The following is a 23,531-nucleotide window of genomic DNA, read 5'->3' as shown; positions in this document are numbered from 1 at the left end:
GGTACACCTGACACCCCCAGTACCTCAGTGTTATATCCTGGGGTACACCTGACACCTCCAATACCTCAGTGTTATATCCTGGAGTACACCTGACACCCCCAGTACCTCAGTGTTATATCCTGGGGTACGCCTGACACCCCCAGTACCTCAGTGTTATATCCTGGGGTACACCTGACACCTCCAGTACCTCAGTGTTATATCCTGGGGTACACCTGACACCTCCAGTACCTCAGTGTTATATCCTGGGGTACACCTGACACCTCCAATACCTCAGTGTTATATCCTGGGGTACACCTGACACCCCCAGTACCTCAGTGTTATATCCTGGGGTACACCTGACACCTCCAATACCTCAGTGTTATATCCTGGGGTACGCCTGACACCCCCAGTACCTCAGTGTTATATCCTGGGGTACACCTGACACCCCCAATACCTCAGTGTTATATCCTGGGGTACGCCTGACACCTCCAGTACCTCAGTGTTATATCCTGGGGTACACCTGACACCCCCAATACCTCAGTGTTATATCCTGGAGTACACCTGACACCCCCAGTACCTCAGTGTTATATCCTGGGGTACACCTGACACCTCCAGTACCTCAGTGTTATATCCTGGGGTACACCTGACACCTCCAGTACCTCAGTGTTATATCCTGGGGTACACCTAACACCCCCAATACCTCAGTGTTATATCCTGGGGTACACCTGACACCTCCAGTACCTCAGTGTTATATCCTGGGGTACACCTGACACCTCCAGTACCTCAGTGTTATATCCTGGGGTACACCTGACACCCCCAGTACCTCAGTGTTATATCCTGGGGTACACCTGACACCCCCAGTACCTCAGTGTTATATCCTGGGGTACACCTGACACCCCCAGTACCTCAGTGTTATATCCTGGGGTACACCTGACACCCCCAGTACCTCAGTGTTATATCCTGGGGTACACCTGACACCCCCAGTACCTCAGTGTTATATCCTGGGGTACACCTGACACCTCCAATACCTCAGTGTTATATCCTGGGGTACACCTGACACCCCCAGTACCTCAGTGTTATATCCTGGGGTACACCTGACACCTCCAATACCTCAGTGTTATATCCTGGGGTACACCTGACACCCCCAGTACCTCAGTGTTATATCCTGGGGTACACCTGACACCCCCAATACCTCAGTGTTATATCCTGGGGTACACCTGACACCCCCAGTACCTCAGTGTTATATCCTGGGGTACACCTGACACCCCCAGTACCTCAGTGTTATATCCTGGGGTACACCTGACACCCCCAGATATCACACACAGAGGTTTCTGCCTCCCTCATTCCCGGGTTATGGGGATTTTCCGGCATGTTCTGAGTCTCTTCCGTAGTCCCTGTGTTTGGCCAGGCGATGGCGCTGTGGTGCAGTGTCTGCTGTCCGGCTCTTGGATGCTGCTCCTGTGATGGTCCAGCGTTGCGATGTGATTGGCGCCTCCATTGTCTTCCTCTATGACCTCTAGTCGGAGGTCACTTTTCCGATCTTGTCCTCACATTGTCCCGTGTCTCTGGGAGCTCCGAGTGTTTTGTTCATGATCTCCGCCCTCCCTGATCCTCCAGCGGCAGCACCCTCCTGTGTGTGTGTAGCATCCTCCGTTATCCGTCTCTCCTCCCTTCCTCCGTGTCATCACTCCCGCCCTCCCTTCCTTCCATCCTCCTCCTTCCTTTTAGGAGACATCACTCTGTTACTTACCTAGTATCCAGCTCCCTCCCGTCTCCTGGGTGTGTGCTCGCTGACCTCCGCTCCGTGCAGGATGTCTGGGAGATGATGAGCTTACTTGGTGCCTCTCAGGGTGGAGGGCAGGATGCCGGGGATGCCAGGCCGGAGCTCCTCCACTGATCGGAATATGGGGACCTGGCAAGGAATGTCTTACTGAGCAGCATGGAGCCTCAGCATGGGCAGTACTCCCCGGCCAGCCCTATGATGGTGGACGGAGAGGCGAGCATGGCTAGAGAAGAGGCGGCCATGCTGACAGGTGTGCAAGGCTCAGGATCCACCTCATATCCACCTGCACCTGGGCCGGACAACCACACGACAGGAGGCAGCCAGAAGATCCACGCTCCTACATGTGGCCTGAGCCTGAAACCACCGGCAGCCGGATCTACACTACCATACGCCGCGGTAGGACAGTATTCGAGTGCTTCATATGGACCTCGCCAAACTTCTGCTTTAGGAACAAACCCAACATCTGTTCAGCAATCCAGACTATCCTCCAAGTCCGTTACCCCTAATGTCCCTGCATCCAGCAAACCTTCTACTGAAGCTATAACACACCCTGCCCCAGGTTCTGCCCCCTCCTGTGCCCCTTGTCCTGCACCCTCCCTTACCCCAGGTTCTGCTCCCTCCTGTGCCCCTTGTCCTGCACCCTCCCTTACCCCAGGTCCTGCTCCCTCCTGTGCCCCTTGTCCATCACCCTCCCTTACCCCAGGTCCTGCTCCCTCCTGTGCCCCTTGCCCTGCACCCTCCCTTACCCCAGGTCCTGCTCCCTCCTGTGCCCCTTGCCCTGCACCCTCCCTTACCCCAGGTTCTGCTCCCTCCTGTGCCCCTTGTCCTGCACCCTCCCTTACCCCAGGTCCTGCTCCCTCCTGTGCCCCTTGTCCCGCACCCTCCCTTACCCCAGGTTCTGCACTTTCCCCTTCACCGCCCCCTGCCTCATCTCATGTCCCTGGTCCTGTGCCCACTGCTGCTTCTCTTCCTGTGTCTTCTCCTTTCCCCGGTTCTGTGCCCTCTTCGACCAGAACTTCATCACCTTCAACTGGGCCAGTGGCCTCCTCAGCCCCCGGATCCTCGACCTTTCCTGTCAATGCTTCTTCTGCCCCTTCACCCTCCTGCACCGTAGGTCACTTGCCCACTCCTGTCACTGGTCCTGTGTCATCTCCTATCAGAACTACTTCTGCTTCAGGTCCAGCTGCTACTCTGCCGTCAAGTCTGACAGGACTTACTATACCGTGTACCCCAAAAGCTGTACAATCTTCTGTTCCAGGATCTATCCACAGTGCTACTGCAGACCATGTTCTGGTGTCTGATTCCACTTCACCAGAATCTTTCAAACAAGGTACCACTCAGCCTTCATGCCCTTTGCCATCACTGTCCCCCGGACCAACTGAGAAGCTTGGGTCCCCCTCTCTGCAGATTGGTAAAGAGACCACCAAGCCTGGCTATACTACAGGTACTAGCAAACCATCTCTGGGACCAAATCAGACGCCTACATTAAGATCCAATCCACCTGTGAGATCAGCGGTAGGCCAATCTCCAAACCGTGGACCCATCCAGCCTCCCGACACATGTACAGGTCAGTCTGCTACTTCTGAGCCCACCCGGCCTACTGTCCACGGCTCAAGCCAGCCTTCAGTTCTTTATTGCAACCCTCCCCTTGACCTTACTTCAACTCACCCACCAGTCCCTGCTTACACTCAGCCTCCAGTCCCTGCTTCCACTCAGCCTCCAGTCCCTGCTTCCGCTCAGCCTCCAGTCCCTGCTTCCGCTCAGCCTCCAGTCCCTGCTTCCGCTCAACCTCCAGTCCCTGCTTCCGCTCAACCTCCAGTCCCTGCTTCCGCTCAGCCTCCAGTCCCTGCTTCCGCTCAGCCTCCAGTCCCTGCTTCCGCTCAGCCTCCAGTCCCTGCTTCTGCTCAGCCTCCAGCTTCCTCACTTCAGAGACCAACTATGACTTTACAGTCTCCCTACATGGAACCAAATGAAACATGTGTTCCTACCCAAAACCAACCCCATATGTCCGGGACCAAGCCTACTGCAGTGACACCAGTAAACCATGCTCCTGCAACAGGACCCAACCAGTCCCAGAGCTCAGGAGCTGCTCAGGGCCCCATGTCTGGTCCACCATCAGTTCAAAGCCAGGGCCCAGCTTCTGGTCCAAGCCGACCTTCCGTCACAGGATTGAGCCAGACATCTTCTGGACTAAATCAGACTCCTACACTTGGACAGTCTCCAGGGTCTGGCCTTAGTCAGTCCTCAGCACCAGGACTGAGTTCTATACTACCCAAGTCGGAGGGTCAAGAGCAGATTGAAGTGGAGGATTCGGGGACCTTCATGCAGCGCCAGTTTGGTGCCCTCCTGCAGCCGGCCGTCAACAAGTTCTCGTTGCGCATGTTTGGCAGTCACAAGGCAGTGGAGATTGAGCAGCAGCGGGTCAAGTCAGCGGGGTTCTGGATCATTCACCCCTACAGTGATTTCAGGTTAGTAGTCACTGAGAGACACTTGTAGACTGATTGTGTATTCATGTGTGTGCCCAGGACCAGGGTCCATGTATGTACTCATGAGTGGTTCTTTATACCTATCACACTAGTGAGCATACCACGGCTCTGGAACATACAACACGTGACCACATGTGACAGGACATGTATGTCATAGGCTACTGGGCAGACTGGTCTCCACACAGGAGGAGACTGTGGGCTGAGATTCCCATGGTCCAGGTCTGGTCCCTGTGTCCCGTGTAGGCCGGTGGTGGTGGTAATGCATGTTCAGTGCTTCTCAGCAGGTAATGAATTAGGTAATCATCTTAAGTGTTGAACTGAAGACCTTTACGGGCGTCGGAGAAACTGGATCTGTGCCTCTTGTGTGGCTCCATGTATGTAGATGTGTGTGAGGAGGCATATCGTCTCACCACTGATGATAAGATTGCACTGGAGGCACCGCTCGCGTCTCCTTGGTTTTAGGGCTGGTGTCATGTCATTCAGGATTGTTTCCCGCCACCCCGCAGACTCCCACCATGTGACTAAGGGGCTGATTAGATGAGGAATTCATTTCTATCCGTGGTGTAAACATCTCGCTTTGGCAACCACTAAGAAGAGGGAACATGGTGGTTCTTTATTTCGAATAAAAATAAAAAAAATGATGCCCCCCCCATGTGTTTCCATGTTGAGGTTTTGTAGAAAGTTTGGATCCAAAGCGAGAGAAGATGTAAAGAAGGCTTCCTCTTGTCCTGATTCCATCTTTGAAAACACAAACTAGAAGAAGTGAAGAACTAGACTGAGGTCCATTGTTGGTGCTCAGAGGTCCGGCACTATATACTAGAGGGGGAGGGTTGGCTGCTGTAACCTTCAGGGAAGGGATCATCTGGCAGAGGTCACCACCAGCTTAGCACCCATTGATGGGTTCTCCATAACTCGTTAGCCATCGTTAGTACATAAAACGACTGTTGGTATGATGGTTGATACCCCTGTAGTGATTAGTTAGCAGCCCGTCCCAATAACGTAACCGATCACCCAACAAGCAGGAGAAGCTGCAGCCGTGGTGGGGACACGTAGTATTGGAGGCCACCCTCATGGCCGCAGATCTCGCTTTATGGCTTGCTGTCCTTCTCTGCCAGTTTGAGAGACTTCAGATCAGATAGCACCCCCATTCTCAGACGCTCTACGATAAACGCTTCTTCTAGTTGTGACTACTCTTTGTGCATTGATTACTTGGAGGAGCAGAAGAGGGCGATGAGACTGAACACCCCCATCATCCTCAGCGCTATCACCCAGCTCCTCACATCATCTCATTAGAGGAATATTAGAGCAGAGATCTGGATGATGAGACCTCACCAGAGGAGGTTATTTGTGTCACTGATGGTCTGCTGAGTCATACACTACTGTCTCTGCTTTATCTCTACTATCACTCCGCACTCTCTTCTCCATGGTTGTCTCTGCTTCACCTCACTATCTCTCTCCTCAGAACACTCTCCTCTCGGGGTGACACTCTGCACTCTCTCTCCTCGTTGTGACACTCTAAACTGTCTCCTCTCGTGGTGACACTCTGCACTCTCTCTCCTCGTTATGACACTCTAAACTGTCTCCTCTCGTGGTGACGCTCTGTATTCTCTCTCCAGGTTGTAATGCCCTGCACTGTCTCTCCACGTTACGACACTCTGCTCTCTCTATCCTCGTTGTGACACTGCACTCTCTTTCCTCGTTGTGGCGCTCTGTATTCTCTCTCCAAGTTGTGATGCTCTGCACTCTCTCTCCTTGTTGTGACACTGCACTCTCTTTCTCACCTTGTAGTGACACTCTCTTGTGATATCCTGCTCTGTCTCTCCTCGTTATGACACTGTACTCTCTCTGCTCGTTGTGAGGCTCTGCACTCTCTCTTCTTGTTGTGATACGACACAGTCTCTCCCCGTATTAACACTCTGTACTCTCTCTCCTCGTTATGACACTCTATACTGTCTCCTCTCGTGGTGACGCTCTGCACTCTCTCCTGGTTGTGACGCTCTGCACTCTCTCCTCGTTATGACACTCTATACTGTCTCCTCTTGTGGTGACACTCCGCACTCTCTCCTGGTTGTGACGCTCTGCACTCCTCTCACACATGTGGTATTATTAGTCTGTAGATGGAGATATGGATATCAGATGACATTTCCCCTGTGAGGGTCTCTTATCTTCAGACTCTTCTGTTGTGTGACCTGGGAAGTGACATCTGTGGACCTATGATCCCCATCGTGATGATGTCACTCAGAACTGACTATGATGTCATCACCCCCTGCTAGTTGTAGCACAGGATGTTGGTACCCCCGCCGGTTCTCCGGGCCCAGAAGACCCTGGTACAACAACTGTGACACCACCCAACACAGCAGAACATCTGAGCTGATCTTCTCATCTCCAAAGGAGATGCCTCAGACAACCTGTCCCCGCTAATGACCTTCTCTAAGTCCAATCAGTGGCCCATTTCCTGCCATGTGCTCATCAGCCCCATCATTGTCCTGGGGGGGGGGTTGTATATGAGGGTCTCCCGAGATTGTTGGCAGATGTTATGATGACAGTGGTTGTGTCACACGGCACCATCCTGCTTGATAATCCCCGGCACTTCTTCATTAATAATCCGATTTGTGCAAAGCCATTATTCCTGCCGACTGTCCTAAGTGACCCCCGAGACACAGAAGACGCAAGCGGCCTCTCCTGTAGTGCAGCCCTCACTCATCTAGAACTTTATCCAGGAAGGGAAGACGTGGCCACAATCAGGAGATAAAAGGACACCAGTAATGAGACCATCAGAGGAGAGGATCATCCCGAGACACAACGACCCTCCACCGAGCATCACAAGACCGGTCACCATGACAGGAGAACACCCGGCCTAAAGTATGGGGCATCTATAGGGACCAGAGACTGGAGAAGGCTTGGATGAGAAAGAAGTGTGGCCAATACAGGACAATAATACATGTCTCCAGTCTGAGGTTACACCACCTGTTAGTAGCCTCAATCCTCAGCAGAATTTGGTGTCTTGTTTGGTTGATATATATTTAGGCTGCGTTCACACGTTGCTTCTACTTTGTGTGAACAAATGCATTAACATCGCATTGACACAAACTCAATGCTAACACCCTGAAAATGTAATGTAACTGCAACGTAAGGCCAAGTCTACCATGTAAGGCGTGAACGCCCCTCTGCCGGCTCCTCTCTTCTACGTCACACCCTATGGCTGATGTAATGAGCACATTCCTTCTTAGCTCTTCATTTTTTTGGTTGCTGCGTTCGGGCACTTGTGACTTCTGTATCTTAGCGTCGATGTAAGTGTTGGGGGCTTCACATCCGTGTTTTATAAAACAAATACACAACTCATTATTGAAAAAATATCTTTGATTTATCGTCGTTATTCCTCATTGTATAATAAGAATCCACTACATGAATTCTAAAGCAAATACAAAGCGTCAGGCCTCTGGCATCCATGTCTGCCGTGGCATCTAAGGGGTTCCTGGATGAGAAGCCGGGCCGGCACTGACTGGAGACAGAATCTATGACAGCCCTATAGGATGGGTGCAGGAAGGGGCCATGCAGGTGTATTAAGCAGTTTTGGTTTTACAGAAACTATGGGGGTCATTTACTAAGGGCCCGATTCGCGTTTTCCCGACGTGTTACCCGAATATTTCCGATTTGCGCCGATTGTACCTGAATTGCCCAGGGATTGTGGCGCACGCGATCGGATTGTGGCGCATCGGCGCCGGCATGCGCGCGACGGAAATCGGGGGGCGTGGCCGAACGAAAACCCGACGTATTCGGAAAAACCGCCGCATTTAAAAAACGAAAAAGTGTCGCTCGGGGAGCGCTTACCTTCACCTGGTCCGAGGTGGTGCATTCCGGCGCGATGAGATGACTTTCAGCGCAGCAGCGCCACCTGGTGGACGGCGGAAGAACTACATTCATAAATCCCGGCCGGACCCGAATCCAGAGCAGAGAACGCGCCGCTGGATCGCGACTGGACCGGGTAAGTAAATGTGCCCCTATAAGTTTTATAATGTGAAAAAGGGTGAAATAATGTAAAGTTGTGGGATTCATCAATGGGTGGATTTACTGTTGTATTTCCCATATGTCCTACAATGGAGGCCGAGGAGGGCAGCATGGCTCCATTCCAGGACAGGAGAGTGAGTGGTTGTAGTGGTAGTGAGTGGTTGTAGTCGTAGTGAATGGTAGTGAGTGGTTGTAGTGGTAGTGAGTGGTTGTAGTGGTAGTGAGTAGTTGTAGTGGTAGTGAGTGGTTGTAGTCGTAGTGAATGGTTGTAGTCGTAGTGAGTGGTTGTAGTCATAGTGAGTGGTTGTAGTCGTAGTGAGTGGTTGTAGTGGTAGTGAGTGGTTGTAGTGGTAGTGAGTGATTGTAGTCGTATTGAGTGGTTGTAGTGGTAGTGAGTGGTTGTAGTGGTAGTGAGTGGTTGTACTCGTAGTGAGTGGTTGTAGTCGTAGTGAGTGGTTGTAGTGGTAGTGAGTGGTTGTAGTCGTATTGAGTGGTTGTAGTCGTATTGAGTGGTTGTAGTCGTATTGAGTGGTTGTAGTCGTAGTGAGTGGTTGTAGTCGTAGTGAGTGGTTGTAGTGTGGTTGTAGTGGTAGTTAGTGGTTGTAGTGGTAGTGAGTGGTTGTAGTGGTAGCGAGTGGTTGTAGTGGTAGCGAGTGGTTGTAGTGGTAGTGAGTGGTTGTAGTGGTAGTGAGTGGTTGTAGTCATAGTGAGTGGTTGTAGTGGTAGTGAGTGGTTGTAGTGGTAGTGAGTGGTTGTAGTCGTAGTGAGTGGTTGTAGTGAGTGGTTGTAGTCGTAGTGAGTGGTTGTAGTGAGTGGTTGTAGTGGTAGCGAGTGGTTGTAGTGGTAGTGAGTGGTTGTAGTGGTAGCGAGTGGTTGTAGTGGTAGCGAGTGGTTGTAGTGGTAGTGAGTGGTTGTAGTGGTAGTGAGTGGTTGTAGTCATAGTGAGTGGTTGTAGTGGTAGTGAGTGGTTGTAGTGGTAGTGAGTGGTTGTAGTCGTAGTGAGTGGTTGTAGTGAGTGGTTGTAGTCGTAGTGAGTGGTTGTAGTGAGTGGTTGTAGTGGTAGTGAGTGGTTGTAGTGGTAGTGAGTGGTTGTAGTGGTAGTGAGTGGTTGTAGTCGTAGTGAGTGGTTGTAGTGAGTGGTTGTAGTCATAGTGAGTGGTTGTAGTGGTAGTGAGTAGTTGTAGTCGTAGTGAGTGGTAGTGTCTGTGGGTTCACCACTAGCGGTGAGGACCTCTCTGCCTTTGACTTGTATACTAACATGTCTTGTATTCTTCTTCCCCCTGTCTCTTCCACTCCGTGTACCATAAATCTTCTCTTCTCTGATCACGATGTTGTTGTCTCTGTTCTTGGCGTCTTCTTTGTGGCCTTGTTGTGTCGTCTGGGCCCTTCTCTGTGTTGTTCCCCCATAACACCGTCTATCTGTCCTCTCGTTGTCCGTATGTCTTCTCCACTTTCTCCCCTTCCACCAGGTTTTACTGGGATCTTATCATGCTCCTCCTTATGGTTGCAAACCTGATAATTCTCCCTGTGGGAATCACTTTTTTCAAGGATCAGAACACTCCCCCGTGGATCGTGTTCAATGTCCTCTCAGACACTTTGTTCTTGGCTGACCTGATCCTGAATTTCCGCACAGGGATTGTGGTTGAGGACAACACGGAGATCATCCTGGATCCACACACTATTAAGATGAAGTATTTAAAAAGTTGGTTTCTTGTGGACTTCATTTCCTCCATCCCGGTGGACTATATCTTCCTCATTGTGGACCTGGAAACAAACGTAGACACAGAAGTGTATAAGACAGCCCGGGCTCTCCGAATCGTCCGATTTACCAAAATTCTCAGCCTTCTTCGACTACTGCGGCTTTCCCGGCTCATACGTTACATACATCAGTGGGAGGAGGTGAGGAAGTGTCCCGTATACATCTAGTACGTGTGTGTCTGTGGAGAAGCCTTGGTGTAGCTTCCAGGAAGTTGATCTATTCATGTGCAGTGTTCGATGGTCACGACCTGGTTACTTTCCAATATTCTTGGACCTCTTTCTCTTCTTGGCCAGATCTTCCACATGACCTACGACCTTGCGAGTGCTGTGGTTCGGATCTTCAATCTCATCGGGATGATGTTACTGCTCTGTCACTGGGACGGCTGCCTGCAGTTTCTGGTTCCGATGCTGCAGGAATTTCCTGAAGATTGCTGGGTCAGCATCAACAAGATGGTGGTGAGTGATCCATCTGTTCCTCCTCATTACCAATCACATGCCACTATATCAATGGTTAATAACACCCATCCCCTGCACTGTGAGAGCCAGCCATGAACGACTGTGATTTGGGCTCATCTCCCGGGTCTCTTCAGTACTAAACACTTGGGTGAGCGCCCACCTCTCGCCAGTTCTGGCTCAGTGTTTTCCGAGCTGCTTCAACACACAATGTTCTTACCAGTGTCTGCCGCATCTCCGGCCGGTGACTGTCACGAGAGCCTGGGAAGCCCAAATAAAACATGGAGAGGATGCCATTCCCTTCATCCTCCCCTCTCTCTGTGTATTTCACATCATCCTCCTCCTGTTCCCTGTATAATCCCCTCTCTCCGGGTATTTCCCATCATCCTCCTCCTGTTCCCTGTATAATCCCCTCTCTCCGGGTATTTCCCATCATCCTCCTCCTGTTCCCTGTATAATCCCCTCTCTCTGGGTATTTCCCATCATCCTCCCCCTGTTCCCTGTATAATCCCCTCTCTCCGGGTATTTCCCATCATCCTCTTCCTGTTCCCTGTATAATCCCCTCTCTCCGGGTATTTCCCATCATCCTCTTCCTGTTCCCTGTATAATCCCCTCTCTCCGGGTATTTCCCATCATCCTCCTCCTGTTCCCTGTATAATCCCCTCTCTCTGGGTATTTCCCATCATCCTCCTCCTGTTCCCTGTATAATCCCCTCTCTCCGGGTATTCCCCATCATCCTCTTCCTGTTCCTTGTATAATCCCCTCTCTCCGGGTATTTCCCATCATCCTCTTCCTGTATAATCCCTTCTCTCCGGGTATTTCCCATCATCCTCCTCCTGTTCCCTGTATAATCCCCTCTCTCCGGGTATTTCCCATCATCCTCTTCCTGTTCCCTGTATAATACCCTCTCTCAGGGTATTTCCCTTCATCCTCCTCCTGTTCCCTGTACAATCCCCTCTCTCCGGGTATTTCCCATCATCCTCTTCCTGTATAATCCCCTCTCTCCGGGTATTTCCCATCATCCTCCCCCTGTTCCCTGTATAATCCCCTCTCTCTGTGTATTTCCCATCATCCTCCTCCTGTTCCCTGTATAATCCCCTCTCTCCGGGTATTTCCCATCATCCTCCTCCTGTTCCCTGTATAATCCCCTCTCTCCGGGTATTTCCCATCATCCTCTTCCTGTTCCCTGTATAATCCCCTCTCTCCGGGTATTTCCCATCATCCTCCCCCTGTTCCCTGTATAATCCCCTCTCTCTGTGTATTTCCCATCATCCTCCTCCTGTTCCCTGTATAATCCCCTCTCTCCGGGTATTTCCCATCATCCTCTTCCTGTTCCCTGTATAGTCCCCTCTCTCTGTGTATTTCCCATCATCCTCCTCCTGTTCCCTGTACAATCCCCTCTCTCCGGGTATTTCACATCATCCTCCTCCTGTTCCCTGTATAATCCCCTCTCTCCGGGTATTTCCCATCATCCTCCTCCTGTTCCCTGTATAATCCCCTCTCTCCGGGTATTTCCCATCATCCTCCTCCTGTTCCCTGTATAATCCCCTCTCTCCGGGTATTTCCCATCATCCTCTTCCTGTTCCCTGTATAATCCCCTCTCTCCGGGTATTTCCCATCATCCTCTTCCTGTTCCCTGTATAATCCCCTCTCTCCGGGTATTTCCCATCATCCTCTTCCTGTATAATCCCCTCTCTCCGGGTATTTCCCATCATCCTCTTCCTGTATAATCCCCTCTCTCCGGGTATTTCCCATCATCCTCTTCCTGTATAATCCCCTCTCTCCGGGTATTTCCCATCATCCTCCTCCTGTTCCCTGTATAATCCCCTCTCTCTGGGTATTTCCCATCATCCTCTTCCTGTTCCCTGTATAATACCCTCTCTCCGGGTATTTCCCATCATCCTCTTCCTGTATAATCCCCTCTCTCCGGGTATTTCCCATCATCCTCTTCCTGTATAATCCCCTCTCTCCGGGTATTTCCCATCATCCTCCTCCTGTTCCCTGTACAATCCCCTCTCTCCGGGTATTTCCCACCATCCTCTTCCTGTATAATCCCCTCTCTCCGGGTATTTCCCATCATCCTCCTCCTGTTCCCTGTATAATCCCCTCTCTCCGGGTATTTCCCATCATCCTCCTCCTGTTCCCTGTACAATCCCCTCTCTCCGGGTATTTCCCATCATCCTCTTCCTGTATAATCCCCTCTCTCTGGCCCCTGTGGATCCTCTTGAGCTATACTTGGCATGGCGGGGCCCCTAGACACGCGTCAGGACTTTTTGAGGTCTTTTAGTTGTTTGTTGCTGTTGTGGTTCCCTCACATATTGGGGACATTCACCCTCTGGGATAGTGCAGGGGCTCCCGGACCCGTGTAGTGTGTTCTGTATTTTGGAATTTGTGACACGGATGATGCGATCTCCAGGCGATAATCTCTAGAGAGGAAATTATCTCCCTCATTATTACACCACAGCTGAGACTCATTAGTCACACGCAAAAGCTGAGCCCGGCACAGAGCACGTCCAAGATATTGTGCAGGACTACACCTCATCCACCATATATCAGGAGAAAGCCCCAGCAGCCAGGGACCTCCCCCGAGGAGCCGCTCCCACACTGCCACTCATATGCAGAATATATGTGCCCACCGAGTCCTGTGTATGAGGGCTGTTACCACAGTACAACATCTCATCAGGGAGGAGTGGGAAAAGCTACTGAGCGGATAACCCCAGCAGCCAGGGACCTCCCCCGAGGAGCCACTCCCATACTGACACTCTTATGCCGAATATATGTGCCCACCGAGTCCTGTGTGTGAGGGCTGTTACCACAGTACAACATCTCATCAGGGAGGAGTGGGAAAAGCTACTGAGCGGATAACCCCAGCGGCCAGGGACCTCCCCCGAGGAGCCGCTCCCACACTGCCACTCATATGCAGAATATATGTGCCCACCGAGTCCTGTGTATGAGGGCTGTTACCACAGTACAACATCTCATCAGGGAGGAGTGGGAAAAGCTACTGAGCGGATAACCCCAGCGGCCAGGGACCTCCCCCGAGGAACCGCTCCCATACTGACACTTATATGCAGAGTACATCTGTCCAGCCATGGTTTGTAGAGGCAGAGGTGAGGCAGACTATACCCTGAGTAATAGCAGGACACATGATGTAGACATAAGATCCGTGTGCTGCACACGCCATGTACATGCAGACATTAATGGATGCGTTTTTCAGCTGCCCTGAGGTTTTTTCCCATTACATGTCATGTAGGTATGGAGATCTCTTCTCTAATTGCACGCCAACTGCATGCACCAGGAGAACATGGATATGTGCATGGGATGCATCCTGTAGAGAGCTAATAACCGTAGCATGTTACATGTATGTACCAGGCAACAGTGCATGCTTAATGCATGTAACAGATCAGAGGCCAATGCCTGCTGCCCGATAATCCAGGCTCCATATGCCAGGTCCAGAAAGAGAAATGTGTGTAACATATCAAATCTCTTATATAAGAAGACATGATGATTATTAATTGCCTCTCCTCTAATTATATCGCTCATCATACCCCTCGTCACTCCTTCAGCCTCGCATCGCTCATCATACCCCTCGTCACTCCTCCAGCCTCGCATCGCTCATCATACCCCTCGTCACTCCTCCAGCCTCGCATCGCTCATCATACCCCTCGTCACTCCTCCAGCCTCGCATCGCTCATCATACCCCTCGTCACTCCTCCAGCCTCGCATCGCTCATCATACCCCTCGTCACTCCTCCAGCCTCGCATCGCTCATCATACCTCCTGTCACTCCTCCAGCTTCGCATCGCTCATCATACCTCCCACCACTCATCATACCCCTCGTCACTCCTTCAGCCTCGCATCGCTCATCATACCCCTCGTCACTCCTCCAGCCTCGCCATCATGCCTCGCATCGCTCATCATACCCCTCGTCACTCCTCCAGCCTCGCATCGCTCATCATACCCCTCGTCACTCCTCCAGCCTCGCATCGCTCATCATACCCCTCGTCACTCCTCCAGCCTCGCATCGCTCATCATACCCCTCGTCACTCCTCCAGCCTCGCATCGCTCATCATACCCCTCGTCACTCCTTCAGCCTCGCATCGCTCATCATACCCCTCGTCACTCCTCCAGCCTCGCATCGCTCATCATACCCCTCGTCACTCCTCCAGCCTCGCATCGCTCATCATACCCCTCGTCACTCCTCCAGCCTCGCATCGCTCATCATACCCCTCGTCACTCCTCCAGCCTCGCATCGCTCATCATACCCCTCGTCACTCCTCCAGCCTCGCATCGCTCATCATACCTCCTGTCACTCCTCCAGCTTCGCATCGCTCATCATACCTCCCACCACTCATCATACCCCTCGTCACTCCTTCAGCCTCGCATCGCTCATCATACCCCTCGTCACTCCTCCAGCCTCGCCATCATGCCTCGCATCGCTCATCATACCCCTCGTCACTCCTCCAGCCTCGCATCGCTCATCATACCCCTCGTCACTCCTTCAGCCTCGCATCGCTCGTCATACCCCTCATCACTCCTCCAGCCTCGCATCGCTCGTCATACCCCTCGTCACTCCTCCAGCCTCGCATCGCTCGTCATACCCCTCGTCACTCCTCCAGCCTCGCATCGCTCATCATACCCCTCGTCACTCCTCCAGGCTCGCATCGCTCATCATACCCCTCGTCACTCCTCCAGCCTCGCATCGCTCATCACACCCCTCGTCACTCCTCCAGCCTCGCATCGCTCATCATACCCCTCGTCACTCCTTCAGCCTCGCATCGCTCGCGATACCCCTCGTCACTCCTCCAGCCTCGCATCGCTCATCATACCCCTCGTCACTCCTCCAGCCTCGCATCGCTCATCATACCCCTCGTCACTCCTTCAGCCTCACATCGCTCATCATACCCCTCGTCACTCCTCCAGCCTCGCATCGCTCATCATACCCCTCGTCACTCCTCCAGGCTCGCATCGCTCATCATACCCCTCGTCACTCCTCCAGTCTCGCATCGCTTGCGATACCCCTCGTCACTCCTCCAGCATCACATCGCTCATCATACCCCTCGTCACTCCTCCAGCCTCACATCGCTCGCGATACCACTCGTCACTCCTCCCGCCTCGCATTGCTCATCATACCCCTCGTCACTCCTCCCGCCTCGCATTGCTCATCATACCCCTCGTCACTCCTCCAGCCTCGCAACGCTCATCATACCCCTCGTCACTCCTCCAGCCTCGCATCGCTCATCATAACCCTCGTCACTCCTCCAGCCTCGCATCAATCCTCCAGCCTCGCATCGCTCATCATACCCCTCGTCACTCCTCCAGCCTCGCATCGCTCATCATACCTCCTGTCACTCCTCCAGCTTCGCATCGCTCATCATACCTCCCACCACTCATCATACCCCTCGTCACTCCTTCAGCCTCGCATCGCTCATCATACCCCTCGTCACTCCTCCAGCCTCGCATCGCTCATCATACCCCTCGTCACTCCTCCAGCCTCGCATCGCTCATCATACCCCTCGTCACTCCTCCAGCCTCGCATCGCTCATCATACCCCTCGTCACTCCTTCAGCCTCGCATCGCTCATCATACCCCTCGTCACTCCTCCAGCCTCGCCATCATGCCTCGCATCGCTCATCATACCCCTCGTCACTCCTCCAGCCTCGCATCGCTCGTCATACCCCTCGTCACTCCTTCAGCCTCGCATCGCTCGTCATACCCCTCGTCACTCCTCCAGCCTCGCATCGCTCGTCATACCCCTCGTCACTCCTCCAGCCTCGCATCGCTCATCATACCCCTCGTCACTCCTCCAGGCTCGCATCGCTCATCATACCCCTCGTCACTCCTCCAGCCTCGCATCGCTCATCATACCCCTCGTCACTCCTCCAGCCTCGCATCGCTCATCATACCCCTCGTCACTCCTTCAGCCTCGCATCGCTCGCGATACCCCTCGTCACTCCTCCAGCCTCGCATCGCTCATCATACCCCTCGTCACTCCTCCAGCCTCGCATCGCTCATCATACCCCTCGTCACTCCTTCAGCCTCACATCGCTCATCATACCCCTCGTCACTCCTCCAGCCTCGCATCGCTCATCATACCCCTCGTCACTCCTCCAGCCTCGCATCGCTCATCATACCCCTCGTCACTCCTCCAGTCTCGCATCGCTTGCGATACCCCTCGTCACTCCTCCAGCATCACATCGCTCATCATACCCCTCGTCACTCCTCCAGCCTCACATCGCTCGCGATACCACTCGTCACTCCTCCCGCCTCGCATTGCTCATCATACCCCTCGTCACTCCTCCCATTGCTCATCATACCCCTCGTCACTCCTCCAGCCTCGCAACGCTCATCATACCCCTCGTCACTCCTCCAGCCTCGCATCGCTCATCATAACCCTCGTCACTCCTCCAGCCTCGCATCAATCCTCCAGCCTCGCATCGCTCATCATACCTCCCACCACTCATCATACCCCTCGTCACTCCTCCAGCCTCGCATCGCTCATCATACCCCTCGTCACTCCTCCAGCCTCGCATCGCTCATCATACCTCCTGTCACTCCTCCAGCTTCGCATCGCTCATCATACCTCCCACCACTCATCATACCGCTCGTCACTCCTCCAGCCTCACATCGCTCATCATACCCCTCGTCACTCCTCCAGCCTCGCATCGCTCGTCATACCCCTCGTCACTCCTCCAGCTTCGCATCGCTCGTCATACCCCTCGTCACTCCTCCAGCCTTGCATCGCTCGTCATACCTCCTGTCACTCCTCCAGCTTCGCATCGCTCGTCATACCCCTCGTCACTCCTCCAGCCTCGCATCGCTCGTCATACCCCTCGTCACTCCTCCAGCTTCGCATCGCTCGTCATACCCCTCGTCACTCCTCCAGCCTCGCATCGCTCGTCATACCCTTGTCACTCCTCCAGCCTCGCATCGCTCGTCATACCTCTCGTCACTCCTCCAGCCTCGCATCGCTCGTCATACCCCTCGTCACTCCTCCAGCCTAGCATCGCTCGTCATACCCCTCTACACTCCTCCAGCCTCGCATCGCTCGTCATACCCCTCGTCACTCCTCCAGCCTCGCATCGCTCGTCATACCCCTCGTCACTCCTCCAGCCTCGCATCGCTCGAAATACCCCTTGTCACTCCTCCAGCCTCGCATCGCTCGTCATACCCCTCGTCACTCCTCCAGCCTTGCATCGCTCGTCATACCCCCGTCACTTCTCCAGCCTCGCATCGCTTGTCATACCCCTCGTCACTCCTCCAGCCTTGCATCGCTCGTCATACCCCTCGTCACTCCTCCAGCCTCGCATCGCTCGTCATACCCCTCGTCACTCCTCCAGCCTCGCATAGCTCATCATACCCCTCGTCACTCCTCCAGCCTCGCATCGCTCATCATACCTCCCATCACTCCTCCAGCCTCACATCGCTCATCATACCCCTCGTCACTCCTCCAGCCTCGCATCACTCATCATACCTCCCATCACTCCTCCAGCCTCACATCGCTCATCATACCCCTCGTCACTCCTCCAGCCTTGCATCACTCATCATACCTTGTCACTCCTCCAGCCTCGCATCGCTCATCCAGCCACACTTCACTCATCACACCCCTTGTCACTCCTCCAGTCTCGCATCAATCCTCCAGCCTCGCATTACTCATCATACCCCTCATCACTCCTCCAGCCTCGCTCATCATACCTCCCATCACTCCTCCAGCCTCACATCGCTCATCATATCTACCTGCCCTCTATCATCTTACTCCACCTCATACCACGCCCTATCATTCATACTGCTGCTCTCCCTTCCTATCATTGTTGATGTCTGGTGAGAGGTGACAGCATGATGTTGCGGTGCACTGGCATGTGTCTCGGCAGTCTTTAGCATGTTCAGTAACACGTTACACACATGATCGGTCATAGTTATAAGACTAATGCCTGACCCCACTATGAGAATCTCGCCTGATACTTCTCTTCTTCACCAGAATGAGTCTTGGGGCAAGCAGTACTCTCACGCCATCTTCAAGGCCATGAGCCACATGCTGTGCATCGGGTATGGCCAGCAGGCACCAGAAGGCATGACCGACGTGTGGCTCACAATGCTCAGCATGATTGTGGGGGCCACGTGCTATGCCATGTTTATTGGCCACGCCACGGCTCTCATCCAGTCTCTGGACTCATCTCGTCGTCAGTACCAGGAGAAGGTAAGGAGAGCATCACACGGGCGGTGCCAGGACAAAGGTCAGCGGCCTGACATCCATGTGGTCTTCTGCCTCAGTATAAGCAGGTGGAGCAGTACATGTCCTTCCACAAGTTACCTCCTGACACACGACAGCGGATTCACGAGTATTACGAGCATCGCTACCAGGGCAAAATGTTTGATGAGGAGAATATTCTTGGAGAGCTGAGCGAACCCCTCAAAGAAGTAAGTGTCAACACTGCAACACCTACTGCCTCACCACATGGACCATGGAGTCCTCTCACCTCTGTCTTCATTATTTACAGGAGATTGTCAACTTTAACTGCCGCAACTTGGTGGCCAACATGCCTCTTTTTGCCAACGCTGACCCCAACTTTGTGACGGCCATGCTGACCAAACTTCGCTTTGAAGTCTTCCAACCTGCTGATTACATCATCCGAGAGGGGACGGTTGGGAAAAAGATGTACTTCATCCAACATGGCGTGGTCAGCATCCTGACTCGTGGCAGCAAGGAGACCAAGCTGTCCGACGGCTCTTACTTCGGAGGTGAGACATCCCTAGACCTGCAGTCACCACCCTTATAGGTGTCATCCCAAAATCTCCATGCGCTGAGCCTAAGCCCTCATTGTCTCTTTGTAGAGATCTGCCTCCTGACGCGTGGACGGCGCACAGCGAGTGTCCGCGCTGACACATACTGCCGCTTATACTCTCTGTCTGTGGACAACTTCAATGAAGTCCTGGAGGAATATCCCATGATGCGCCGAGCGTTTGAGACAGTGGCTATGGACCGCCTGGACAGGATAGGTAGGTACAGGAAGGAGGAGTGGTGGTCAGTGGCAGCATTTGTTTATATGGAAGGGGTAATGGGGGAGGGGGTATCTGCTGGTCCAAGTACTTGGCTATGAGCATCTATGAATATCTGTGCCTATGTAGTCACATTTTACCTTAGTACTTCACTTTCCTTTAGCCCCTACCCTTCATCAGTCCTTGGTGATGCCTTATCAGTCCTTTGTGATGCCTTATCAGTCCTTACCCTCTATCAGTCCTTGGTGATGCCTCCATCAGTCCTTACCCTCCATCAGTCCTTGCCCTTCATCAGTCCTTGGTGATGCCCCCATAAGTCCTTGCCCTTCATCAGTCCTACCCTTCATCAGTCCTTGCCATGTATGTGTCCTTAGTTATGCCTCTTCTGTTCTCACTTTTCACCAGTCCTTCTTCATGTCTTATCAGTCCTGATTCTGAATACGTTTTTTTGCCACTTTAGTCCCCGGTCACATGTCAGTTCTGACCCATCGTTATTCCTTGGTTGCACCTTCCCAGTCCTTACTATTTGTTATTCCTTGGTCTTGGCTGATCAATCCTTACCCTTTATTATTCATTTGCTTTTCCTTCATCAGTCCTTGGTCAGACCTCATCATTTTTTGATGACCCCTCAGTCCTCTTCAGTCCTTATCAGTTCTTTTGGGTTATACCTGTATTAATCTGCATGTGACTTGCATTGTTCCTCCTACAACCCGAACCCCCTTCCCCTAGACCTGTAGATCTGGATCACATCATCTTCCCAGCCACCTTGGTTGATTCCAGATATCTGTGGCTGCCTGCATCTTGCACCCTCAGTGAACTCTGTCCCTCACCTTGCATTTGCCCCGAGTCATACCCAGCTACCCCTAGCATCACGCTCCTTTCCTTGTGTCCGTTTCCCCCCCAGGTAAGAAGAATTCCATCCTACTCCGTAAACGTGCAGAGAACAGCTCCGGCTCTGTGAATAACGAGATAATTCAGCAGATTGTGAAGCACGACCAGGACACCGCACATAACATCCAGGACCTGCAATCTCTGGGGACTATGAGGGACTCTGCCCACAATAAGGCCTTCATCTGGGAGCCCCTGGTCCATGCCCCTCTACAAACTGCAGCAGCCACCACTAATGTAGCCATTGCCCTGACACATCAGCAGAACCTTCAGGCGCACGTCTTCCTACCACCATCTTCTCTACCGGAGACTGCATATGCCAGTCGTCAGGCAAGAAGGTCCCAGCCCAATATTGGGGTCTCGCGACCCACCTCGGTCAGCTCTCCTTCTGGAGTACAGTCTCACTTGCAGACACCAGTTGGGGTTTCTCCCTCTTCTCCCTGCGGTGTCCAGAAGCCCGGTGCTGCTGTGCCTCCTGCTCGGTTGTGCCAAATTCAGAGAGCAGATCCTCCTGTGCTTGCAAAACCACTTATGGCCTCACAAGTACAGCTCTCCCGCTCTCGGGGAACTTCTGCATCTACTTCTGTTTTGCAGCAAGCGGCAGGGGCCACAAGTTCTCATGCAGTGGTGGGGCCGCTTTCTGGGAGGACTCTGCACTACAGTCTGTCTCGAGCTACCGGTTCTCATATCTCTCTGCTTATGCAGCAAGCGGCTAGCTCCCCGCAGCAGCTTGTCAAACACAGGAGCATCCAAGGACTTCCCATCGGGAGACTGTCACAGGATGTCCGACTACTTTCAGCTTCTCAGCCCTCATTGCCCAACAAGGTGTCTCAGCAGCCGGAGAGTGCAGGATCGCCCGGTGCTTCAGACTCAACAGGAGCTCTGAGCAATAAATCCTCCACGTCTGGATCTGTGCTGCTCCCCAAACCACCTGTGCTATCTTCTTCTGCTCAGCCGGTGCCTTCAGGCTCTCTTTCCATGTCTGGATCTTCAGTCAGTGGCTCGGTGGTCCCACAATCACCTGCCACATCTCGACACACAGCGCCATCAAGAAAGGGATCAGTAGCCTTCAGCCCTGATGTGGATGTCGGGAAACCAAAGCTCCCATCGAACATGTGATGTTCCAGTCAACAAATCCAACAAGGAGTCATATTGTGGTCCTGCCATTTGTCCATACGAGAGCGCACCACCACCACCAATGCCATACATGGTGTCCAGACAAGCCCGGAGTGTGCTGGTAGCTTACGTATATGGACTCAGAGACGTGTCCTGGGGAGGCCATGGGGTCATACCGACCATTTGGAGCAGACATGGTCAGTCGGGCGTTGATGCCTTACACACAACATAGCTTTATCATGGAGTGAGGGTCTCGGTGGAAGTGGCGATTGGACCCCTTTATGCTCAGGGTTCATATGCAGGAGGCTGATGGAGGCCATATGTGAGGTAGACATGTTTGTTATAGGAGGACATCATCTCACTGTCAGAACCGCGCTGAGGGTGAAGCCTCACCCAATGTTTCTGTGACAGTAATAAATATATCACACAACATGTTCAGTTCTCCTCCCTGTAACATAGCCCTGAGACGCACCAAGCAGGTAAGTGACTCCTAGGTGGCACCTGGAGGAGACGATCACCTTCCTAATGGAAACTTTCTCCTCCGTAGGGTCATGTGATCTCAGTGTGGCCTCCTGTATGATGGCCATTCGTGGACAGACAGGCCACTACAGCTCCCAGCATGCTCAGCTGATCTCAGAGCTGCCATACAGGAGGCAAAGTTGTGCTAAGATTGCTGACCTCCGTAGCCGTGTGGGAGATGTTACTGCTGTGGGTGTTATTACAGGGGTAGTTATTATTTCGGGTGTTATCACAGGCAGGAGGTGAGCAGAAGCTTTGGGATTGGGGTAATACTCTTACAAAGGAGCAGGACGTTATGTCTCGGGGTAGACGGGTAATTTAGTAACTGATAAATGTGGTGGTCTGTTACTTAGATGTCCATGACAGAGAGCGGGCTGTAAAGTGTCAGCTCTTGGGCTTCTTCCTGCTCCACAGTGCATGGTTACCTGATCATTAGTGTGGACAGCTGCTTGGGGGGCGGATTACCCCCTAATCTCTTAGGCTGAGTGCCGGGGAACCACGTTTACAGCAGGATACAGGCTAAAATCACTAGATTACGAGAGGTCACCCTGCCAGGAATTAGGTCATAGTCTACTGGTCCAAAACCTTCCCCTACCAAGCCAGAGACTTTTTGCCTCTTACACCCACATTAGACAGATGGTGAGTCAACAGATTTATATGCCCCGCCTCCATCTCCCCAAAGCTTTCCCCTATCCCCACCTCACCTTCCTTCCCGCCATCCCCTGTCCCCTCCACCCCTTCCCTCCGACTGGACCCTGTTTCTTCCCCTGTCCCCTCCATGCCTTACCTCCTGCCGTCCCCTGTCCCCTCCACGCCTTACCTTCCTCTCGCCTTCCCCTGTCCACCCCGCGCCTTCCCTTCCTCTCGCCTTCCCCTGTCCACCCCGCGCCTTCCCTTCCTCTCGCCCTCCCCTGTCCCCTACGCCCTTCCCTTCCTCTCGCCTTCCCCTGTCCACCCTGCACCGTCCCTTCCTCTCGCCTTCCCCTTTCCACCCCACGCCTTCCCTTCCTCCCACCGTCCCCTGTCCCCTCCACCCCTTCCCTCCAACTGCACCCCGTTTCCTCCCATCCCCTCCACGCCTTACCTCCCGCCGTCCCCTCCGCCTTTCCCTTCCTCTCACCTTCCCCTGTCCCCTCCACGCCTTCCCTTCCTCTCGCCTTACCCTGTCCCCTCCGCGCCTTCCCTGTCCCCTCCACGCCTTCCCTTCCTGTCCCCTCCGCGCCTTCCCTCCCTCTCGCCGTCCCTCCCGCGGTCCACTCCACTCCTTCCCTTACTCTCACCTTCCCCTGTCCCCTCCACGCCTTCTCACCTTCCCTCGTCCCCTCCACGCCTTCCCTCCCTCCCGCTGTCCCCTCCACGCCTTCTCTCCCTCCCGCTGTCCCCTCCACGCCTTCCCTCCCTCCCGCTGTCCCCTCCACGCCTTCCCTCCCTCCCGCTGTCCCCTCCACGCCTTCCCTCCGACCCGCTGTCCCCTCCACGCCTTCCCTCCGACCCGCTGTCCCCTCCACGCCTTCCCTTCCTCCTCTGTCCCCTCCACGCCTTCCC

At 53.3% G+C, this 23,531-nt stretch overlaps 1 protein-coding gene across 1 annotated transcript; it reads left to right on the top strand.

The window, feature by feature from the left end:
* Positions 1-1,391: 1,391 nt before the first annotated feature.
* HCN3 (hyperpolarization activated cyclic nucleotide gated potassium channel 3) lies at positions 1,392-21,899 on the top strand. The gene is made up of 8 exons (XM_072131607.1): positions 1,392-4,230; positions 9,726-10,155; positions 10,309-10,470; positions 18,445-18,663; positions 18,738-18,884; positions 18,965-19,205; positions 19,299-19,463; positions 20,368-21,899. The coding sequence occupies exons 1-8, from the start codon at positions 1,919-1,921 to the stop codon at positions 21,468-21,470; spliced, it is 4,779 nt and encodes a 1,592-aa protein (XP_071987708.1). The 5' UTR covers positions 1,392-1,918; the 3' UTR covers positions 21,471-21,899.
* Positions 21,900-23,531: the final 1,632 nt, after the last annotated feature.

This window comes from Engystomops pustulosus, unplaced genomic scaffold (genome assembly GCF_040894005.1).
Source record: "Engystomops pustulosus unplaced genomic scaffold, aEngPut4.maternal MAT_SCAFFOLD_100, whole genome shotgun sequence".
Classification (NCBI taxonomy): Eukaryota; Metazoa; Chordata; class Amphibia; order Anura; family Leptodactylidae; genus Engystomops; species Engystomops pustulosus.
This window is presented reverse-complemented; position numbering and strand designations above follow the sequence as displayed.